The 20448-nt window shown below is 34.3% G+C and overlaps 1 protein-coding gene across 1 annotated transcript in view; it reads left to right on the forward strand.

Moving 5' to 3' along the window:
* Nucleotides 1-20448, forward strand: part of LOC145619944 (uncharacterized) — a 36534-nt gene that overhangs the window by 1196 nt on the left and 14890 nt on the right. Inside the window, exons 2-27 of the mRNA XM_081674621.1 lie at nucleotides 7806-8798; nucleotides 8906-9070; nucleotides 9286-9612; nucleotides 9689-9812; nucleotides 13625-13802; nucleotides 13942-14013; nucleotides 14109-14177; nucleotides 14271-14383; nucleotides 14605-14728; nucleotides 14875-14946; nucleotides 15028-15099; nucleotides 15219-15290; nucleotides 15393-15467; nucleotides 15584-15655; nucleotides 16214-16279; nucleotides 16394-16462; nucleotides 16574-16615; nucleotides 16734-16774; nucleotides 17017-17393; nucleotides 17490-17685; nucleotides 17835-17966; nucleotides 18065-18183; nucleotides 18310-18520; nucleotides 18612-18840; nucleotides 18966-19116; nucleotides 19313-19669. Of these exons, the coding sequence (XP_081530747.1) occupies nucleotides 7806-8798; nucleotides 8906-9070; nucleotides 9286-9612; nucleotides 9689-9812; nucleotides 13625-13802; nucleotides 13942-14013; nucleotides 14109-14177; nucleotides 14271-14383; nucleotides 14605-14728; nucleotides 14875-14946; nucleotides 15028-15099; nucleotides 15219-15290; nucleotides 15393-15467; nucleotides 15584-15655; nucleotides 16214-16279; nucleotides 16394-16462; nucleotides 16574-16615; nucleotides 16734-16774; nucleotides 17017-17393; nucleotides 17490-17685; nucleotides 17835-17966; nucleotides 18065-18183; nucleotides 18310-18520; nucleotides 18612-18840; nucleotides 18966-19116; nucleotides 19313-19669 (4518 nt within the window). The remainder of the gene's footprint in view (nucleotides 1-7805; nucleotides 8799-8905; nucleotides 9071-9285; nucleotides 9613-9688; nucleotides 9813-13624; nucleotides 13803-13941; nucleotides 14014-14108; nucleotides 14178-14270; nucleotides 14384-14604; nucleotides 14729-14874; nucleotides 14947-15027; nucleotides 15100-15218; nucleotides 15291-15392; nucleotides 15468-15583; nucleotides 15656-16213; nucleotides 16280-16393; nucleotides 16463-16573; nucleotides 16616-16733; nucleotides 16775-17016; nucleotides 17394-17489; nucleotides 17686-17834; nucleotides 17967-18064; nucleotides 18184-18309; nucleotides 18521-18611; nucleotides 18841-18965; nucleotides 19117-19312; nucleotides 19670-20448) is intronic.

Genomic DNA, 20448 nt, shown 5'->3' on the forward strand with positions numbered 1-20448 from the left:
TTTAGTTTGCGGATTGGTTCTTGGAATGTGGGGTCTCTTACGGGAAAATCAGCAGAATTGGTAGAAGTAATGAAAAGACGACGCGTGAACATCATGTGCCTCCAAGAGACAAGATGGACAGGAGAAGGAGCTCGAGGCTTGGTTTTGGGGTATAAGGTATGGTATGTTGGGCAAGAAACGAGCCACAGAACAAGGAATGGTGGAGCTAGGAACGGAGTTGGTGTGGTTCTCGATGAGAGGTTGGCAAAAGAGGTGATCGAGGTCTATCGGAAGAACGATAGGTTGATAAGGCTGAAGTTGCTATGTGGCAAGGAGATTGTGAATGTTATCAGTGCTTATGCTCCCCAAGTGGGTTTAAATGCAGAAGAGAAACGACAATTTTGGGAGGACCTAGACGAGGTGGTGCAGGGTGTCCACCACTCAGAGAAGTTATATATTGGAGGGGATCTAAATGGGCACGTTGGGGCGAGCCGAGATGGCTATGAGAGTGTCCATGGAGGCTTTGGGTATGGGCAGAGGGACGCCGGTGGTGAAGCTATTATGGATTTTGCCCAATCATATGATTTAATTTTGGCTAATACTTGGTTTAAGAAGAGGGATTCACACTTGATAACTTTTCGGAATGGAGCAAATGCAACTCAAATAGACTTCCTGCTCACAAGGAGCATAGATAGACAAAGTTGCATAAACTGTAAGGTTATCCCAGGGGAGGGTGTGGTCACCCAACACCGGCTATTGGTAATGACTATTCGTCTGAAAGAGAAGGCGAAGAAAAAAGTTAGACAAGAAGAACCAAGGATAAGATGGTGGACCCTAAGGGATGCAAAAGCTAAGGTTTTTACAGAAAAGGTAATTGAAGAAGCGGATTGGGATGGAGAGGTGGATCCGGACATGACTTGGTTACGAATGAAGAACTGTTTCCTAAGAGTGGCCAAAGAGGTCTTAGGGGAAGTAAGGGGAAGAACTTCGGTACAGAGAGATACTTCGTGGTGGAATGAAGAGGTGAAAGCAGTAATTAAGCAAAAAAGGGAATGCTATCAAGCCTTAGGAAAATGTAGGAGTGATGAAACCTTTGCAGCGTATAAGGAGGCTAAGAGTAAGGCAAAGGCAGCTGTTCGCCAAGCAAAAGAAAAGGCATATCAGGAGGTTTATGAAAAGCTTGATTCCAAGGAGGGAGAAAGGATCATTTATAAGATGGCAAAGAGAAGACAAGAGGCAAGGAAGGATATTGGCATGGTGAAGTGTGTCAAAGATAAGAACCGAATGGTCCTAGTGCAAGAGGAGGGCATCAAGGACAGGTGGAAGGGGTACTTCGATGAATTATTTAATGGAAGTAATGGAGTTGTGATAGGAGATACCTCTATGAGTGATGAAGAAATCAACATGGAGTATGTGCGAAGGATTAGGAGAGTAGAGGTGGAGATTGCACTGAGGAAGATGAAACCTAAGAAGGCGGTTGGCCCTGATGGGGTACCGATAGAGGTGTGGAGGTGTTTGGGTAAGATTGGTATTGATTGGTTAACAAACCTTTTCAACAAGATATGGACGGCTACAAGGATCCCACAAGATTGGAGGAAGAGCACCTTGGTCCCGGTTTATAAAAACAAAGGAGACGCTCAAGATTGTTCTAACTATCGAGGAATTAAGCTTATGAGCCATACTATGAAGTTGTGGGAAAGGGTGATTGAACAAAGGTTGAGGGCATGCACAAGCATTTCAGATAACCAATTTGGTTTTATGCCTGGGAGATCTACTATGGAGGCAATCCATTTGATAAGACAAATGATGGAGTTTTATAGGGTAAAGAAGAAAGATCTTCATATGGTCTTTATTGATTTAGAGAAGGCATATGACAAGGTGCCAAGAGAGATACTTTGGTGGGCAATGTTGAAGAAAGGTATCCCACGAAGGTATGTAGACCTAGTTAAGGATATGTATCGGGATGTGTCAACAAATGTGAGGACATGCGGAGGGTTGACAAAAGATTTCCCTATTACAATCGGATTGCATCAAGGGTCTGCATTAAGCCCTTTTCTTTTTGCAACGGTTCTAGATGAATTAACTAGACCAATTCAAGATGAGGTTCCATGGTGTATGCTGTTCGCAGATGATATCGTTTTGGTGGATGAGACTAAGGATGGGGTTAATGTCAAGTTGGAGCAATGGAGGCAAAGGTTGGAATCTAGAGGGTTTAAGCTAAGTCGGAGTAAGACTGAATATTTGGTATGTCGTTTTGGCACTCAGAGGGGGACAAGCAATGAAGTGGTGAGTTTGGATGGAAAGGATTTGACCATGAGTGAATGTTTTAAGTACCTAGGGTCGATCATCCAGAAGAATGGTGACATTGATCAAGACGTGACCCACAGGATTAAGTCAGGGTGGCTTAAATGGAGAGCGGCCACGGGAGTGTTATGCGACCGCAGCATTCCCTTAAAGTTGAAGGGAAAATTCTACAGGACTGCCATAAGACCAGTGTTGCTCTATGGTACAGAATGTTGGGCTTCTAAGAAAGAGCATATTAAAAAGATGGAGGTTACGGAAATGCGCATGTTAAGGTGGATGTGTGGAAACACTTTAAGAGATAGAATCAGAAATGAGGTTATTCGCAAGAAAGTAGGTATGGCGGGCATTGTAGATAAATTAAGGGAAAATCGTCTGCGTTGGTTTGGACATGTAAGACGGAGACCCGAGGGTGCACCGGTGCGAAGAGTGGAAGAGTGGGACCATGGAGGGATTAAACGAGGAAGAGGGAGACCAAAGATGACTTGGTTGGAAGGAGTGAGGAAGGATATGAAGTGCATGGATTTACGTGAGGATGAAGTTTTGGATCGTAAGGGATGGAGGAGAAAGATTTATGTTGATGACTACACGGAATAATCAAATTTGGTTCATGTTAGCCGACCCCACTTTTGGGATTAAGGCTTTGATTGATTGATTGATTGATTGATTGACTATATACTAAAGTAATCACCAGAGTTATCCCTTAAGTACACATGTCACATTCACAACAAAAATTTTCCCGCCCAAATATTTTTTAGTTTTTTTTTTTAATTTCTTTATTTTCCCTTAAAAAATAACATGATAAAAAAAAATTAATGAATAAAAACTTACAATAATTTATAAAATATTTTAAATAATGTATCTAATAAGAGAATTTTAAGGATAGAAATGATATGAATTCAAATTCAAAAATAAAAAAATGATATATATAAGCCATTTCATTTAAACTAACTCCATTTTTATTGGCTTTTATTATTTTCAAGTCTTATTATTATAAATCCGTGCATTTGCACGGGAATAAAACTAGTTAGTTATAAATGAATGTCGTACGTTCGAAACTATATATTCCTTCAATCCAAAAAAACTAATGATATAAAAATAAATTTTTATGATAAATTATTTAATTACTACATTTGTGAAAAGTTAAAACAGTAAAGGCCTGTTCACATTTACTGAACTGAACTGATTGGAGCTGAACTGAACTGAACTGAATTGAGCTGAAATGAATATTTTATGAGAAAGGGAAATCAGGAGCTGAGCTGAACTGAAATGATTGGAGCTGAACTGAATTGAAAATAAGTAAATATGAACAGGCCCTAAGTGTTACTGTCTTATAGTTTGGCTAAACTTATAATTTATTTTATACTTGTGAAATATTGATATTTATTGAAAATTGAACTCTAAATCGATAATTTTATCTTATAAATCTATCTAAATTTTATTGAAAATAAAACTATATACTAACTTTTTTAATTTTATCCTATAAATTCTATCCAAGTTTTATCTTAATAAAAAAAAAACTTTTTTATCCATATAAATATATCCAAATAACTCCTATATGGCATGCAATAATTAATTGTTGCCTACGTGGCGTGACACTTGGAAAAAAATCAAAGCGCCAAGTGTCGCTGTCTCGTGGTCTGGCTAAAAGTTTAGGTTTATATATTAGGTACTCCCTCCGTGTTTTTTTAAGTGACACAATTTGACCGACACAGAGTGTTAGGAGATTTTATTGACTTTAATAAAATAAGATGTTAGTGGGGTAGGTTGGAGGAGTGAGAAATGATAAAGTAAAAGAATGTGAGAGGAAGCGGGGACCATAAAAGGAGTGAGAAATGATAAAGTAAGAGGTAGTGGGGTGAAGATATATTATTAAAATGTAAGGAATTTCTAAAAGAGGATGTAGATCACTTAAAAAAACACGCCCGGATATGGAAAGTGTGTTACTTAAAAAAACACGGAGGGAGTATATGATACTTCATCCGTTCTATTAATATTGCAACAAGGAGGAAATTACGCATCCCAATGCACATTTTATATGCTAAATATTTATAATTGTATAAGAGTAAAAATTACAAAAAGTTGATATTGTGAAAGTATTTTATGAGACGAATCCAATAAGATCCCACATGACTATATTTTACTTAACGTATAAATCTATAATATAAGGTCAAACAAGAGTGATCAATAGTGCAAAAAGTCCATCGTTGCAATATTAATAGAACGGAGGAAGTATATTAGATTACGTATATTTTGTAATTTTAAAATTTTTTATTTTCATTAAAATTATGATATAGTATATGTTCAACATTATCTAATTCATAGTTTAATGTAGGAGGTCAATTATTAGTGTGCTATTTTAAATTGTTTCAATTTCCTATGATAAATTAATAGGTTTTAGTTGTGATGTGGAAGCTTCCAACATTATATATAAATTTCAAAAATGTTAAATATGATAGCTCTTAAAAAAAAAATAATAATTGCATTTGGGCGGGAAATTTTTTATTAAGAAAGCAACATGTGAGCAACGATGACATCAGCAACTTTTATTTTAGTAATTCGTAGTAGATAATAGATTTAATTACTACTCCCTCCGTCCCAAAAAGAACGACCCATTTGGCCAAAACTTTATCCCAAAAAGAATGACCCATTTGCATTAAAACACCCACCAATTTTTTTCAATATATGTGCAAAATTAGCTTCCCCATATAAAAATTTGATTTTCCATGTTATTTTATTACTTTCTCTCTCTATTTTTTTACAAACCCCATGTAAATTTATCTTTCCAATATACATACTTAAATTTTAATTTAGATCAAGCATTATAAGGAAAGGACATGACTAATCCTCAAGTAACATACCTTGATAATCTTCAATTCCGGTTTGCTAGGGAAGGATGCCCTACATTTTCTTTTTTTTTTGTAGGGAAGGATGCCCTACATAATCCAATAATCCATTGAAAAATGAAAACTAATGAAAAACAAATCAGTAAGAAAAATATAAGAAAAGTCATTCTTTTCTCATAAAAACCTATCTACTGCCTTTTGATATGGTTGTCTTAGCTTCTCTAACCCGAGTAGTATTTATTTATTTACTAGATGAAGCCCGTGCGATGCACGGTTTTGTTTGAATTTTTTTTTTTTTTTTAATTTTTTTAGCTAAAATTTGTTATATATGTAGATAAAACTAGTTTTTGCCTCGTGCCATGCACGGTTACATAATAATAAGGCTTGTAAATCATAAAATTAAAGTCAATTAAAATAAAGTTAGTTTAAGGGCCTGTTCTCATTGACTGAACTCAGCTGAACTGAACTGAACTCAGCTGAACTGAACTGAACTGAACTGAACTGAATATTTTATAAGAGAAGGAAATTAGGAGCTGAACTGAACTGAACTGAACTGAATTGATCTGAACTGAACTGAACTGAACTGAACTGAACTCAGCTGAACTGAACTGAACTGAACTGAACTGAACTGAATTTCAACGTAAGAGAACAGGCCCTAAATGGAATGAGAAATATATTATTATTTTTTTTGAAATTTGAATTCATTTAATGTCTACTTAAAGCTCTTTTTAATATATTTTTTTATAAATTATTATAACTTTTTATCATGATGTTATTTTTAAAGGGAAAAAAAGAAAAAAAAAATTGGAAGAAATTTTTTTTGTTGTTAATGCGAAACGTGTACTAAACAAAGTTCATAGTAAAAAACCTTTTAATTTTTTTTTTAAATTATCAAAAGTGTTTTATTTGTTTAATAATTTAAGAGATAATTACACATTTAAAGCAATATCCAATCTTCATATATATGTTCAAGAATACTGTAACAAACTTTTGTAGAAATAACAAAAAAAAAATAACAAACTTTGGGTGGGAAAATTTTTGCTAAGAAAGTGACACATGTAATTAGGGGATAATACCGGTGACTACTTTAGTAAAGTAGTATTGATGATTCCTAATATTAAAAGATAATATTTAATATTTAATTATTTTAAACTTAAAAATCTCATTCGCCAATTTTGCTTACGTGGCATTTGAATTATTTAATTCTAAAAGAAATAAATAATCTCTTATTTAATTGGCTATTACTAAGATTTATAATCTGACGCGCTAAGAAAATTAGATCCTACGTGGCTTTTCAAAAACTCGGGAAAAAACTCCCTTTATATATATAGATAGATTAGAATCGATTAGATTAGATTACATTAGATTGACTCATAGGTGAAATTTGTTTTTAAATTTTGTTAAAAAAAAAAAAAGTGAAATAAATATTGCATTTAAATACGTCGAGAAGAAAAAAAAGTACAGTACGTAAAAGGGTTTGCAAATACACTCTGGTTTTCTCCCGCTAGCAGCAGCCATGGTAATTCTCTCTCCTCACGCCCAACTCAATTTTCGATCAACTAAAAAAGTTAGGGTTTGTTATTAATCCTGAGTTGCTAATTTGGGTTTGTACTGATTAATATGAATCTTTCTTCCATTAATTTATTCAATCATAATGATTTTTGTTGATTATTATAAAACCCTAATTAAATCTGACATTTTGATTATGACTTTAGGATTCGTTATAAATTTCATGATCATTGATTTAATTTCTGTAATTTCAATTTTCTTTGATACAACAATCTATACATTACGAATTCAGAATTATAATATACGTGAATTTGGGTTTGAAAATTAATGTTCTTGTTCATTGGATGTTTAAAGTTGCATTTACTATATAATTTGCTCGAGGAAAAGTGTTATGATTTTTTTTTTGGACTCATTCGGATTCGAGGATCAGTTTCCAAATTACCTTCTGATTGTTATTGTGAATTTGTAATTAAGTGCACTTTCCAAATTAGTATATATCAGTCAAAGCAATTTATGATAATTCCATAATTTAGGGAAGTTTGAGATTATGTTACATAATAGCGCAAAATAAATCGTTCACCTGACCAAGAATGACAAACTATGTTTTTCGGCGTTGAATTATATTTTGCCATGATGAAAAGAATCACCGATCATGTTCGTTTGATCATGAACTATATGTTCGGATTTGTGTCTTAAGGTTGAAGATTATGTTCTTGTTCTTTTAACTATGATCTTCTCAATAGGACTTTTTTTTTTTTTAAAAAAAAAAAAAGAATATAAATTGAACTTGTTCTTTGGGTTTAGTTGAACTTTATATACTACCTCCGTTACAGGTTATGTGCAACGATTTGACATAATCTCTGCTGTATATCAAATCGTTGCACATACCCTGTAATAGAGGTAGTATGTTTTTTTATGCATGCATTGAGATTAGACCATGCCCAATTGCCCACCATTATTTTTGAGTGTAAATTACATGTTCTTTATATCTTTTAGGTTTATGTTCTTTTGTTTAAACTCTTATATTGTGCATTTAGGTCCACAAACCAATAATTGACACAATATCCTCTAATTTTTATTGTTGATCTCTATTCAGAGATCAAGTTTATGTATGTGTTTGAGTACAAAACCCTCTCTGACTACTACTGTACTACTATAATTTGCTCACAGGAAGTGCAAAATCGCAACGTTAGAACAAGGGTAGATAGGCTCACCAGTTTACCTGATGATTTGTTGATTAAGATTCTTTCTCTGCTTCCTACCAAGGATGCAGCTTCTCTGTCTGTCATCTCTAAACGAATAAGGCGGGCTTTCCCTTTAATTACAAGCCTTCATTTCGACGGTTTACCTGCATCACATTGTTTGAAAGCATTGAAACACCCACTTGCAATTCAGCGTTTGTTTGTCACCTTTGTCAATACTGTCCTCCAACAATATCGTTCTGAGCATCTCAAAAGGTTTAGACTTGATATCAGCAGAGCAGACCGTGTCACCCCGTACTCTAATGGTTGTCGCCATCTCCTTGACTTGGAGTTGACACATCTTGAAAAATGGATCTCTTTTCCATTGACTTTTTCTGGCCTTAGGGAGCTGGACCTTTGCATTCTGGTGAAGAAACCAGATAATGCTCAGTTGCCCCCGGCTATATTCACATGTGAAACATTGGAGGTGTTGAAGCTTCAGGTTAACATTGGTCTTGATCAAGTAATCACTATGCCAGATTATCGACTTCCAAACTTGAAACAACTACTCTTGCTCACTTTGTTCATTCCTGATGATGACCTTCTGCCCAGGCTAGTTTCAAGCTGCCCCTCACTTGAAGACCTCACATTTCAAGCCTTACCAAACCATGTCCATAAAACATTTATCTATCCAACTTCCCTTCGGAGATTGTGTATGTATATGAATAGACTTGAGAGTATTGCGCGTGATTACAATGACTTGGTGCATTTCAGCTATCCTGATTCGGAGTTCTTTGAATTCATGGATAATTCAAGATGCATGTACTCAATCCCCAAGATTCCTTGTTTTGTTAAAGAAGCACTAACTATCCCTGATATCATGTTATATGAGGAAATTCAGTTTCCTTTTAAGCAGATAAGTACCCTCATCAAACCCTTGTCTTATGTTCAACATTTGTCTTTGCTCGGCTGGTTCTTTCTGGTACGTTACTCTGATCTAAACTCTGTTTATAGCTAAATTATTTTTTCGTTATTTTGTGAATCATGCAATTGACCAACTGGTTGTCAAATGTTTACCTTTGGCTGTAGGGATTTGACTGTAATAACGAAAAGGTCCTAACAGATCAACTGCCTGTGTTTCATAATCTGAAGCATCTGGAGCTGTCTTTTTCTGGTGAAAATCACTACTGGGATAAGTTTTTGCTGCCACTTCTTTTCAGTTCGCCTGTCTTAGAAACACTTATTTTACCATGGGTAAGTGCACTGTAAGTGTATGGTTTCGGTATTATTTACACAAGTGCAATGCATCATGTATAGTTAATGTTGCATTAGCTCTTAATTAACTATTGGGGCTTATGAATTCTGATCCTCATGAATACTTCGTATACCCTGAGTTGGAACTATAGTTAATGTTGCATTAGCTCTTAATCAAATTATGTTTTTGATTGTTGTCTACTAATAATTTGCAGGGGCTTATGAGTTCTGATCCTCATGAATACTTCGTATACCCTGGATATAGAAGGGAGTTACTGGAGTTGGAACTAGAGGGTTTCAGAGCTGCTCGCGAAATTCCTTCATGTTGCAGGTATCATCTTAAAAGAGTAGTGATAAAAGAGTACTATGGGTTATTTAACCGGGAAGTAGAAATAACCAAGTTTTTCCTAAGACAAGCATTAGTTTTGGAGGAATTGGTCATATTTCGAGCCCAAGAATCTAGGATTCCCATTCCAAATCAGATGTCGATTGAGACTACATTAAAGAATTATCCAAGAGCCTCAACCACCTGCTCAATTCAAGTATTGTGATCACCGTGATAGTGAGTCATCTTTGTTCCCCTTTTAATAACTGTAAACTAGTTTCGTTAAGCATTAGTTGACAGCATGTGAATTGGAAATGACTACTGATGGAGTGATATACTACCGAAAGGAAAATGTGAACTGCATCCAATGTACGAAGTGGCTCTCTGAACGGTTCGAGGATTGTGATCTAGTTGCAAGTAATCTGTTTAGGACAATTCAGTAGTCTACTGTCGAGTTTTAGGCGCAGTAAAGTGATCTTAATTGCGGAGTACTGGAGACTGGTCTATTGCTTCTAAATTAGGAGAAATTACTATGTCATGCCTGCGTTATAAAGATGTCACTATGTTTAATCTTAGTTTTCACGTACATATATTACAGGTTACACTATCTTGATTTCATGTTAATTGAGAAGGTAGAAGTTAAGGTCGGTACCGTCTTGTTTAAGTAGAAGATAAATAAAATTTAGGAATTTGCACACATATTATAGAGTAGCACTAATATTCTATTGTATAATAGAATAGCCTATAAGGTTATAATGCATTATTTTATCCGTTCTTTTTTAATAATTTTAATTTTTGGAATTTTAAAGTATATCGATAGTTCTCACACGTCCTTAATGTGTCATTTTTTTTTTGGAACTAGTACTCTCTCTTTGTTTTACTGTATAATTGCTTCTAAATAATCTAATATATATGTAGTATATTTCTGTTATTATTGCACTTAATCTCAAATTTATTGAATTTGGATTGGGTTGTATGCTAGTATTTTAATTATATGGTATATATGTGTTTTTATTTGTTCTTTTTATTTTTTTGCTAAATTTTCTATTACGTACTGGCTTTATAATTTAAAACTCATATTATACGGTAATCATTGTCCAAATCACACACTAAATGTATAGTCAATTTGGAGCATGCACGTAGAACTTTAACATAAATACTACGGAGTACTCCGTATCTTCAAAATCAAGTACACAATTGTCAATTCTTTGCCTTTGACTTTAATAGTTAGCGTTAGAAGCCTGTTGATTAAAATTAGTACGTAAATACGTAATAATAGTCTCTATTCTTCAATTAATTGAAAAAAATTGTTTTTTTGAAAGAGAAAATTGATTTTAAAAAATAGATATTTATGGAGCAATCCATATTAGACCTACAGAATACTCGAACACGTCCACTTTATCCATCAAATCTTAACTAACACTCTTGGATTTTGAGTAGTATTTTATTATGTGTGTTACGTATGGAAGATAATAAATAATTTGATGCAAGTCAAAATGACTAATTTGACTTATATAATATGAGCAAATATTAAATTATTCTACGTGATTATTATTTGAATGTATGAGACTTTCCTGCCTTATTGGAATTGTAATTTAGCCTCTATTATTCTAAGGAACTGTAATGTAGCATCACTTAAATAGTGTACCCCATAAAAGATTTTGCTCAAAAAGTGGTTAAAATTAGTAGGTGAATCAATCAAAATTCAAAAGTCAATAGTTACATACTTACATATCTATAACATGAAGTATATGCATATCTAATAATTAGTTTTATTTCACTATCAACGTATTATTTGATCTTTGGTTTGCAGATACCAACTTAATTTATAAAAACTAAATTCTTTGATATGATTACTATCCAGATTAAGATCAAATATCGTCCACATGACCACATTTTTACATGTTAATTTATCAGTTCCGCAATGAAAAAGACACAAAAAATAGTAGGCCGTATGTTTATATTGGGAAAAAAAAAATGACAATTGTGAGTATGTCATATCATATGGTCGTACCTCTTATTCATTATTATGACTAAAGTTATGATATTTGGGTGTAATTTTGGAACAATATTATATTCTAGCCTATAAATAAAATGTCTTTGGCAGCGCACAACTTTTAACACAAAAAAAGACAGAGAAGTACACACCTGGAAATTAAATGGCATTATTATTAAGCAGTAATTCTACTTCAAATATGTTCTTTTTGTGGTTGCTTTTGCTTGTGCATTTCAGCGCAGCTACTGATGTTTGCGCACCAAACACACCTCCTCAAGAAGGTTAGCATTTCCACTCATTTCTTCATTTTCTTATTGCTTCAATTCTTCTGATCTTTTCATAAGTTAGGTCTTGTATAGTTGATTTATGTACATGTACAACAGTACAACATGACCCTATCTAAGGTCGTATATATAAATAATAAAAGTAACAAACAAGTTTGGTGCGTGAAAGTGGGGAACTCACTTTGTGACCTTGAGATCGCAAGTTTAAGACCCACCACTACTTGTGCTTGGGAAGTTGGGAGTAGGGGATTTCCGTAACTCCTCCCTAATCTCAAGCATTTGAACTCAGCTCCTCTAGCTCTACTCTCAAACGTTGACTTGTAGTTTATATTCCATGGGCAACGTGAGTTTTGATGGGGGTTTGTCTCTGCATGTAGTCTAACTAAGCTATTGACACATTGACATGCATCAATTCAAATTCAAATTCAAATAAACTTTTCATTAAAATTCATCCAAAGCAATCGATTGAAGCATAAACAATCTAATTTGATTACATATATACCGGATTAATTAATAAATCTTCACTAGACAGGAACAACCCAAACCGGAGGAGAGTCTGACCACATGTAAGCCCACCGAATTTATATGTTAGTCATTTTTCTTCTTTTCATTCATACATGTGAGACAATTAGTCTCAACTCGTGTGTAGGTTATTTTCTTTACATAGACATTATTCTCAAGTCATACACAAGCTATATCAACTAGTACTTGTCTATTGTGATGTATATAGTATATACTCATACAATTATTTGCAAGTTGTTCTTATCTTGTCTTTAATAATTCAAAAAAGTAGTACAATTATATCATGCATCATTAAAAGATTGGGGACATTTCAATGAGATGTTTTGATTACTCAACTATAATCCAAATTTGAAACGTTAGTTATTGCATTAGACTTTTTCAACTTTGTTGAATTGTGTATGAATCAAGAGATTTACCAATGTACAGTACTCTAACGGAAATTTCAGATAGATCATATAAGACTATTCTAAATTTATTATGAAATTCCTATATTTATGCACTTTATATTTGTTTTTTTTTTGTATTAAAGGAAGTTTAGTCCCTTGTATGAAATTAATGCTCTAATGTGTACCAAAATTCTGTTTTGTCCGCTATTTGACTGTCATTATCCTTCTAAACGTCTTTTTAGTCATGTAAGAATAAGACGCGAAAACCTAAGTGTGTAAAGATTGAGACAATGTGATAACTAATTCTAGAACACAGGTTTACTATATGTTAGTTTGAATCCGGTTTCATTGTTCCCTCGTATGAAGATAGTTAATGAGCTTAAGCCGTCACAAAATTCTTTTTTTTCTCATTTTTGACCTGTAAGCTATAAGTCATGTAGGAATTGTGTCTGGTGAGAAAAGTTAGAACTTTATCAAGTATTAGTAAATCGGTATGTGTGAACGAGTGTTTTGACCCTGCTGCGATTTCTGATCACTGTAACAGCAGATGTCAAGAACTAGTGCAACAAAAACTTATCTATCAATACAACAGAAAATTTAATCTTGATTATGCAGCATGTAAAACATACAGGTCTGAAAGTATTTATCACAACTTTTTACGATTTAAGAGGTAGTATTTAGTGGTAGGATTCTTACATATGCAATGTATCTTAGTGCATGATGCTATTAAAAAGTTTGTTTTGTTTGGAATTTCATACATACATACATACAGTAATCAAGGCAAAACAAATAGTCCTGCATACAAAGACTGAAAGATGAATCATGCTTTTTTAAGGCCTTTGTGGTTAATTAGTTGTAAGTTGATATTGGAACATTGAGTTTCTTGGAAGTGTAGTAGCATTAACTATAGCAATGTTTCAAATTTACCAAATAAATGGACATACGAGGGCTAACACAAGCCGTAGGGGACAGGGAGGTGTGTCCAACTTTCTATACTTTATCTTAAGCTCAGAACCTTGAATAAAATGTTAATATATGCAGTGATTGCCCTTCTGGAAGTTGCCAAAGAATTGAAGAAGCCTGACATGAATAACTGTACGAAGGATCCTTGTGACAGAAACAACACCTGCTGGTTTACAGAAGTTGATCCAAGCAGGCATAGTTATGTAAACCAAGTATCTTGTTCATGCATTGATGGTGTAACACATGTGACAAACATGTAAGAGCAATTATAAGATGCTTAGTGTCTTTCTGATTTAATTACTTTTCCTTAATAAACACAATACTTGTGCATCTTCTTTATCTTGTTAGATAGATTAATTTACTCTTACACCAAGTTTTTCTTTGCTGTAAAACAGTTCATGGAAGGGTCAAAGTCTTAGCGGTGTCCTTCCAAGATCTCTTGCAAATTTGTCTTACATAACAACCTTGTAGGAAGACTCCCTCAGTTACTCTTTAGTAAGTTTTTTTGCATAATGAATGATGATACTTACGTAACAATAATCTATTCCTTGTATATTGTTAGAGACCTTTCACGGAGTCTCCTTACTGGAACTATCCCACGAGAATGGACAGCTACAAAGTTGGAATTCTTGTAAGAAACTGGCCATATTAATTTTCATGTTCCAATAATGTTTCTGTGTGCTTGAATTCTGATATGCAAAAGGGATGTTGTCTGTTATTGCAGGTCTGTTTTTGCAAATCTCTTGTCAGGAACTATTCCAGATTACTTGGGAAATATTAGCACCCTTACATATATGTATGCTATCCTCACTTTTAGCTCCTTTTTCACTGCATCCTGTAGCTACACATATTAATTTAAACAAGGTTGTGCATGTTTCTTGCTATGTTTCATTTCTTTTCTGAACACGCGACACCAAATTATTCAGAAGCCTTGAGAGTAATCAATTCAATGGAACTATTCCTCCTCAGCTTGGAAAACTGATCAACTTGAGCAACCTGTAGGTCTAATTTCTACTTATTAAGATATATTTAAGATATTTACTCTATGCTAATACTAGCTACTAAATTTCTTTTGTGTTCTTTGAACTTGCATTTACTCCTGGATGGAAGAACTCTAAGCGATAATGCACTTACAGGGTCCTTGCCTGTCGAGTTAAAGAACCTAAATAATTTAACAGAACTGTAAGTATACACTGTCAATTGAGATTAGATGTCTCAGATGAAACACTTATTTCCTTAATTTGATACTTGATCTCCTTTACCATATAACTTATTGTGGACTTACTCATTTTCCACCTTATAAGTCTAATTTCCCATGTGTTTTTTAGTCGATTAAGCAGTAACAACTTCAGTGGGCGCTTGCCTGATTTTTTTCAGAGTTGGACACAACTCCAAGCCCTGTAAGTTTGTTTGCTTAGAACACTTAACTTTTCATATGTTCCAGAAATGATTCTGATCCATCTAAATCATTCTGTTTTCAGAGAAATTCGAGGCAGTGGCTTTGAGGGGCCCTTACCACCTAGTATTTCTCTTCTGAATGATTTACAGGAACTGTAAGTTATCTACATATCTCTATTTATAGCTTTCTTATACTTCCAAAATTAAAGTACATATGTTAGTATGTTACTCTATTACTCACCTAGTAAAGTATTTTTCACATGTTCGTGTGCAGGAGAATCACTGATTTGAATGGAGATGGTTCTAAGTTTCCACCATTTGAAAATTTGAATAAACTAACAACGTTGTGAGCCAATTTTCTTCGTATATATATAGAACTACTTCAGACAATTGAAAAAAAAAATATCTGAAACACAGTATCTTGAGCAAGTACTTTATATTTTCACAGGGTTTTAAGGAGCTGTAACATTACTGGAGTTATTCCTTCATACATAGGAGACACTATGCCACAGTTGGTCCAACTGTATTTCATCTTCCTTTCCTTGTCTTTTTATAACCATGAATGATTTTATATCCTTGTATGTGTCTGCTTCTCTAGTTTCAAATATGATCTTTACCGTCTTTGTTGCCATCTTGCAGGGATCTTAGCTTCAACAAGTTAACAGGTGTCATTCCAGATAGTTTCCAATATTTGTACCTATTGCGAAAATTGTAAGCAACTACTTATCCTGACTGCACAACTATATCTAGATTATGCCATACAATGTTCTTTATGCCTTATCATGCTTGATTACCATGACATAACACATGCGCCTCTTTTGCATTCTGCTGAATGCTACTTGTCATGTTTTGACTGTGACAATGCCCAACGGTATATCTCAACTCGCATGATATGCCAGGCCCTCACAAACTAGGTATCAGTGAATTGTAATGCATGCTTCATCCTGCTGGATTGCTCTCTTGTTGTAGTGTTGTGCATATTATTAATGGATCAAAATATTGTGGATTTTGTATGAAAATATTTTGGAATATTACTTGAATACTTTAATTTCTACTTTAACTTCTTTATAAACTTTAATTTCGGCGAATTTCCTTGCCCTCCTTGGTCTGGTAGAAACCTCTTCTACAGCCTAGAAACGTAGCTAGAACAAGCTTAATATCAGTAAAGTTTAGTCCACCATATAATATATGATCCTGCATAAATTTTTCCTCGAGTGTAGTTTATAGTATGGAGTATTAATCTGACTGTCAACTATCGCTTATGTTTAGGTTTCTGACAAGCAATATGTTAACTGGAACCATTCCCAGCTGGATCACCGACACAGATGACAGTAGGTTTGGGCTTTCCTCTTCCCTTAATGTCACAAATTATTCTTAGATTTTGTTGTAAAGTTGTATGTAATGCTTTCGTACTTTAGACTTTAAATTAATTTTATTTCATCCTTTCAGCCATATAGATCTTTCTTACAACAATTTTAATGGTAGCTCTATACCTTCATCTTGTGATAAATCAACTCTGTAAGTGTACATTAATATCTACATATATACATTGTCTTGAATATTTCTAATCCTTTTCGGTATTCTCCATTAGTTGAAAACTGATTCATTCTTTCCTTCTTTTCTATTCAGAAACTTGTACAGAAGCAATGCAAGGGACTTCAAAACGAACTTGTAAGGAAATGATTTTTTGTCATCATTCTTTCCTTTTGTTTAACATATGTATAATACAAGTTTGTTGATACTGATGCATGAATTATGATTTCTCTTCGGTTGCTAAAATCCACAAAAGAGATACAAGCGCATGCCTAACAAACTTGAAATGTTCTAAAGGTAAATGATCTATTTGCAAGGCTTCCTTTATCACCCTTTTCACTCCTTAATTAGTCAAATTTATTCGCGTCTTTTTATCTTGAGCCATATATGAAAAGTATGTGACACCTTAAGATATGTTTGAACTCTAGTTTGGCCATAATGTCTATGCACCTATCAATAATATAAGTAGCTCTTTTCGTGTGTAGGATGACTAAAGGCATCATCCTTACTATTCTAATGATAGTTTTCTGATTGTGAAGCTCGGTATTCATTGCATATCAACTGTGGAGGAGAAGAAGCTAGGATGGGAAAAACTACCTTTGAGCAAGATAATGAGTCTGATGGTGCTGCTAAATTTGTTCCGAAAAAAGCAGAGTGGGGATACAGCAGTAGCGGAGAGTTCTGGAATCCTAGACTTCCTACTGGTCTTTATATAGCAGAAAATAAATCTACACTAACGATGAATGATGCAGAGCTTTATAAAGATGCAAGACTTGCTGCTACATCTCTCACATATTATGGTCGTTGCCTGGCAAAAGGGAACTATACTGTGACACTATACTTTTCTGAAATCGTCTTTGCTGACAACAATTCGTTCATGAGTCTTGGGAGGCGATTTTTTGATATTTATATCCAGGTTTCTAACAAAAGCATTTACAAATCAAGGAGTATTATTAATTACTTACAAGTATTCCTGTTTAAGACCATTTCATAGACATGAATTTTGGTGCAGGAGAAGTTGGTGGCCAAGGATTTTAATATAGAGAAGGAAGCGAATGGAACGAGCAAGGCGCTCATTAAGTCTTTTCCACATGTAGCCGTAACCAATTATGTAGAAATTCGCTTCTACTATGCAGGGAAAGGGAGCTGGCAGCTCCCAGTAAGAGGCAATTATGGTCCTCTAATCTCGGCCATTTCAGTTGAGTCAGGTGAATATTGCATGCACACATTGGGATTTTAGCACCTATGTTCATGTTAATCCTTTGCTATATATTTTGATTAACATAATGCTAATATCATTTCTACTTTCTGTCTGTCTTAATCTGAATATTTATGTTGTTTGTCGTGTTTCTTGTAGAGTTCAACCCTCCTTTTAATTGGAAAATTCTCTTATGGATCTTTATTGGGGCTACACTGTGTGTAATCAGTATTGTTCTTGGTATACTTTGGTGGAAACGCCGTATGGAAGAAATAGCATCAAGGGAAAAAGGTAAGTACATGTGTTATCCGAAAAAGACTTGCCATCATTGTGTGTGTATATGTGTGTGTAACATTTTTCTAATAGGAGATGACATTTTTCTTGATCAGATCTCCTAGGGCAAAATCCACAAATAGGTTTATTCACTTACAAACAAATCAAGACTGCTTGTAATAACTTCAATGCAGCTAACAAGATTGGAGAAGGTGGTTTTGGTTGTGTGTACAAGGTCTGCCTGTTATTCTTTCTTTCTCGTGATAAATTCACTGCTAGAAAATCATTGTGTCCTGCATTTCTATTCATGGACAACTCTATCAGGACTTGAAAATCTCGAAAACTTTGTATATATGTGCAGGGGAAATTGTTGGATGGTACTGATATTGCTGTGAAACAACTTTCTTCAAGATCTTCTCAAGGCAACCGAGAATTTGTAAATGAGATTGGTATTATTTCTACCTTATGCCATCCAAATCTTGTAAGACTGTATGGGTGTAGTGTTGATACTAGCCAACTTTTCTTGGTTTATGAATACTTGGAGAACAATGACCTTGGACATGCTTTGTTCGGTAGGTACATTATATATTTGATCCTTACTATATACTGTCTGTATCAATTCAAGTCGCGTGACATTGTAACTGAATTATGTTACAGAGGAAGGTGGTCACTTGAGGTTCGATTGGCCTACCAGGAAAAGGATTTGTGTAGGAATAGCAAGGGGTTTGGCCTTCCTGCACGACGAATCAACAATAAAAATTGTTCATAGAGATATCAAAGCTACAAATGTTTTGCTTGATCGTGACCTTAACCCAAAAATCTCCGACTTTGGGTTGGCAAAGCTCAATGAAGAAGAAAATACTCATATCAGCACTAGAATTGCAGGAACAATGTAAGTTGGCTAGACTCTTATTATGTGACAAAGAAGGCGGATGTTTGTACTTGATTTTCGTGTTTTTTCTTTAAACAAGACAATCATGTTTATCTAAATTCTTTTGTTATTATTTCAATTTATAGAGGATACATGGCTCCAGAATATGCAATGCGAGGTTACTTAACAGAGAAGGCAGATGTTTATAGCTTTGGGGTTGTCGCGTTAGAAATTGTAGCTGGAAGATGCAACATGAAGTTTCAACCAAGTGGAGATCTTTTCTGTCTCCTGGATTTGGTAATTCCTTTTTTCTTTTGTTAAGTATAACATAGAAATCTTAGTACACGCCCATTTGGAATTACAGTGTTTTAAACTATTAACGTGACAACTAAATCTAAACGAGGTAATATGATGTTAATAGGTAAAATTGTAAAAAGTGGTCTTTAAGTTTTGGTACATGAAGAGGTAAATACGTTTTATATTTACTTCCTAGGCGTTCGTTCTTCAACAAAATGGAAAATTGATAGAACTGGTGGATCCAAGATTGGGAAGAGATTACAAAGAAGACGAAGCGTTAACAATAATTCAGGTTGCATTATTATGCATTAATCCATCTCCGGCGCTTAGGCCAACAATGTCCAAGGCGTTGAGCATGCTTGAAGGAAACATAGAGGTAGAAGAACTAGTTCTAGAGCCTAATAACTCATATGGTCATGAGTGGATGCATAATTCATCTAAGAGTTGGCAAAGCCAAACAATCGAAACCGATACTCAAAGCCTGTTACACTCTCCTAGTGTACATACGATCGAGTTATCGACTTCATCGTCGTCTCTACGTGATCTTTATCCAGTTGATAACTATTCCTATTAAAGCATACATGGACAACCATGAAGAACAATTTTGCTAAGATTGTGACGAAAACATATTATGCCATTCTTTTATAGATTGTGACGAAAGCATGTTGTACACACATCTATAGAGAGATAATGTATGGTCAGTATAGATGCTAAAGTACTCGGATAATCTGATCCGGAATCAAATTAAATCATGTCTTCATCACTGTTGATCTTAGCTTGCTTTCGGCTCCTCCTTTTCTTAAATTATTACTACGTATGTCATTCTTTCTCCATACAATAAAGCATATTGTCTCATTCAATCACATTATCTAATTAAGTTTGAAAAATATTGAAAGAAATACAAGTTATCATGAACAGAAAATCGTGGACTTGGGAGTCAATAGCATTAAAAAAAGATCAGAAAAAGTAGTTGAGGATTCACAATCACAACTACTACGTAGTACGTACCCTACATAGCTTGAACATAGAATTTCTATTTTACGGGATTATCTAGTGAATGTTATCACTTATGTTTAAATTTCTCAATTACAAAGTTTTTCTTCGAGGAAGGGTCCTGAGTCCTGGCATTGAATGGATGTGATATGGCTCATGACATTCAGTGTATCCATACATATTGGATAGGGATCAACTATCGAGTCAATTTATATTTGGTATCGGTTATTTTTGGATCCGTCAATTTTTTACAATTCTATTTACAACTACAAATAAAAGTCTTGTTATTTCAAACTTTATTTGTATTTATGTATACTATTTCTTCTGTTTACTTTTAGT

Source organism: Chenopodium album, chromosome 27 (assembly GCF_948465745.1).
Source record: "Chenopodium album chromosome 27, dcCheAlbu1.1, whole genome shotgun sequence".
Taxonomy (NCBI): Eukaryota; Viridiplantae; Streptophyta; class Magnoliopsida; order Caryophyllales; family Amaranthaceae; genus Chenopodium; species Chenopodium album.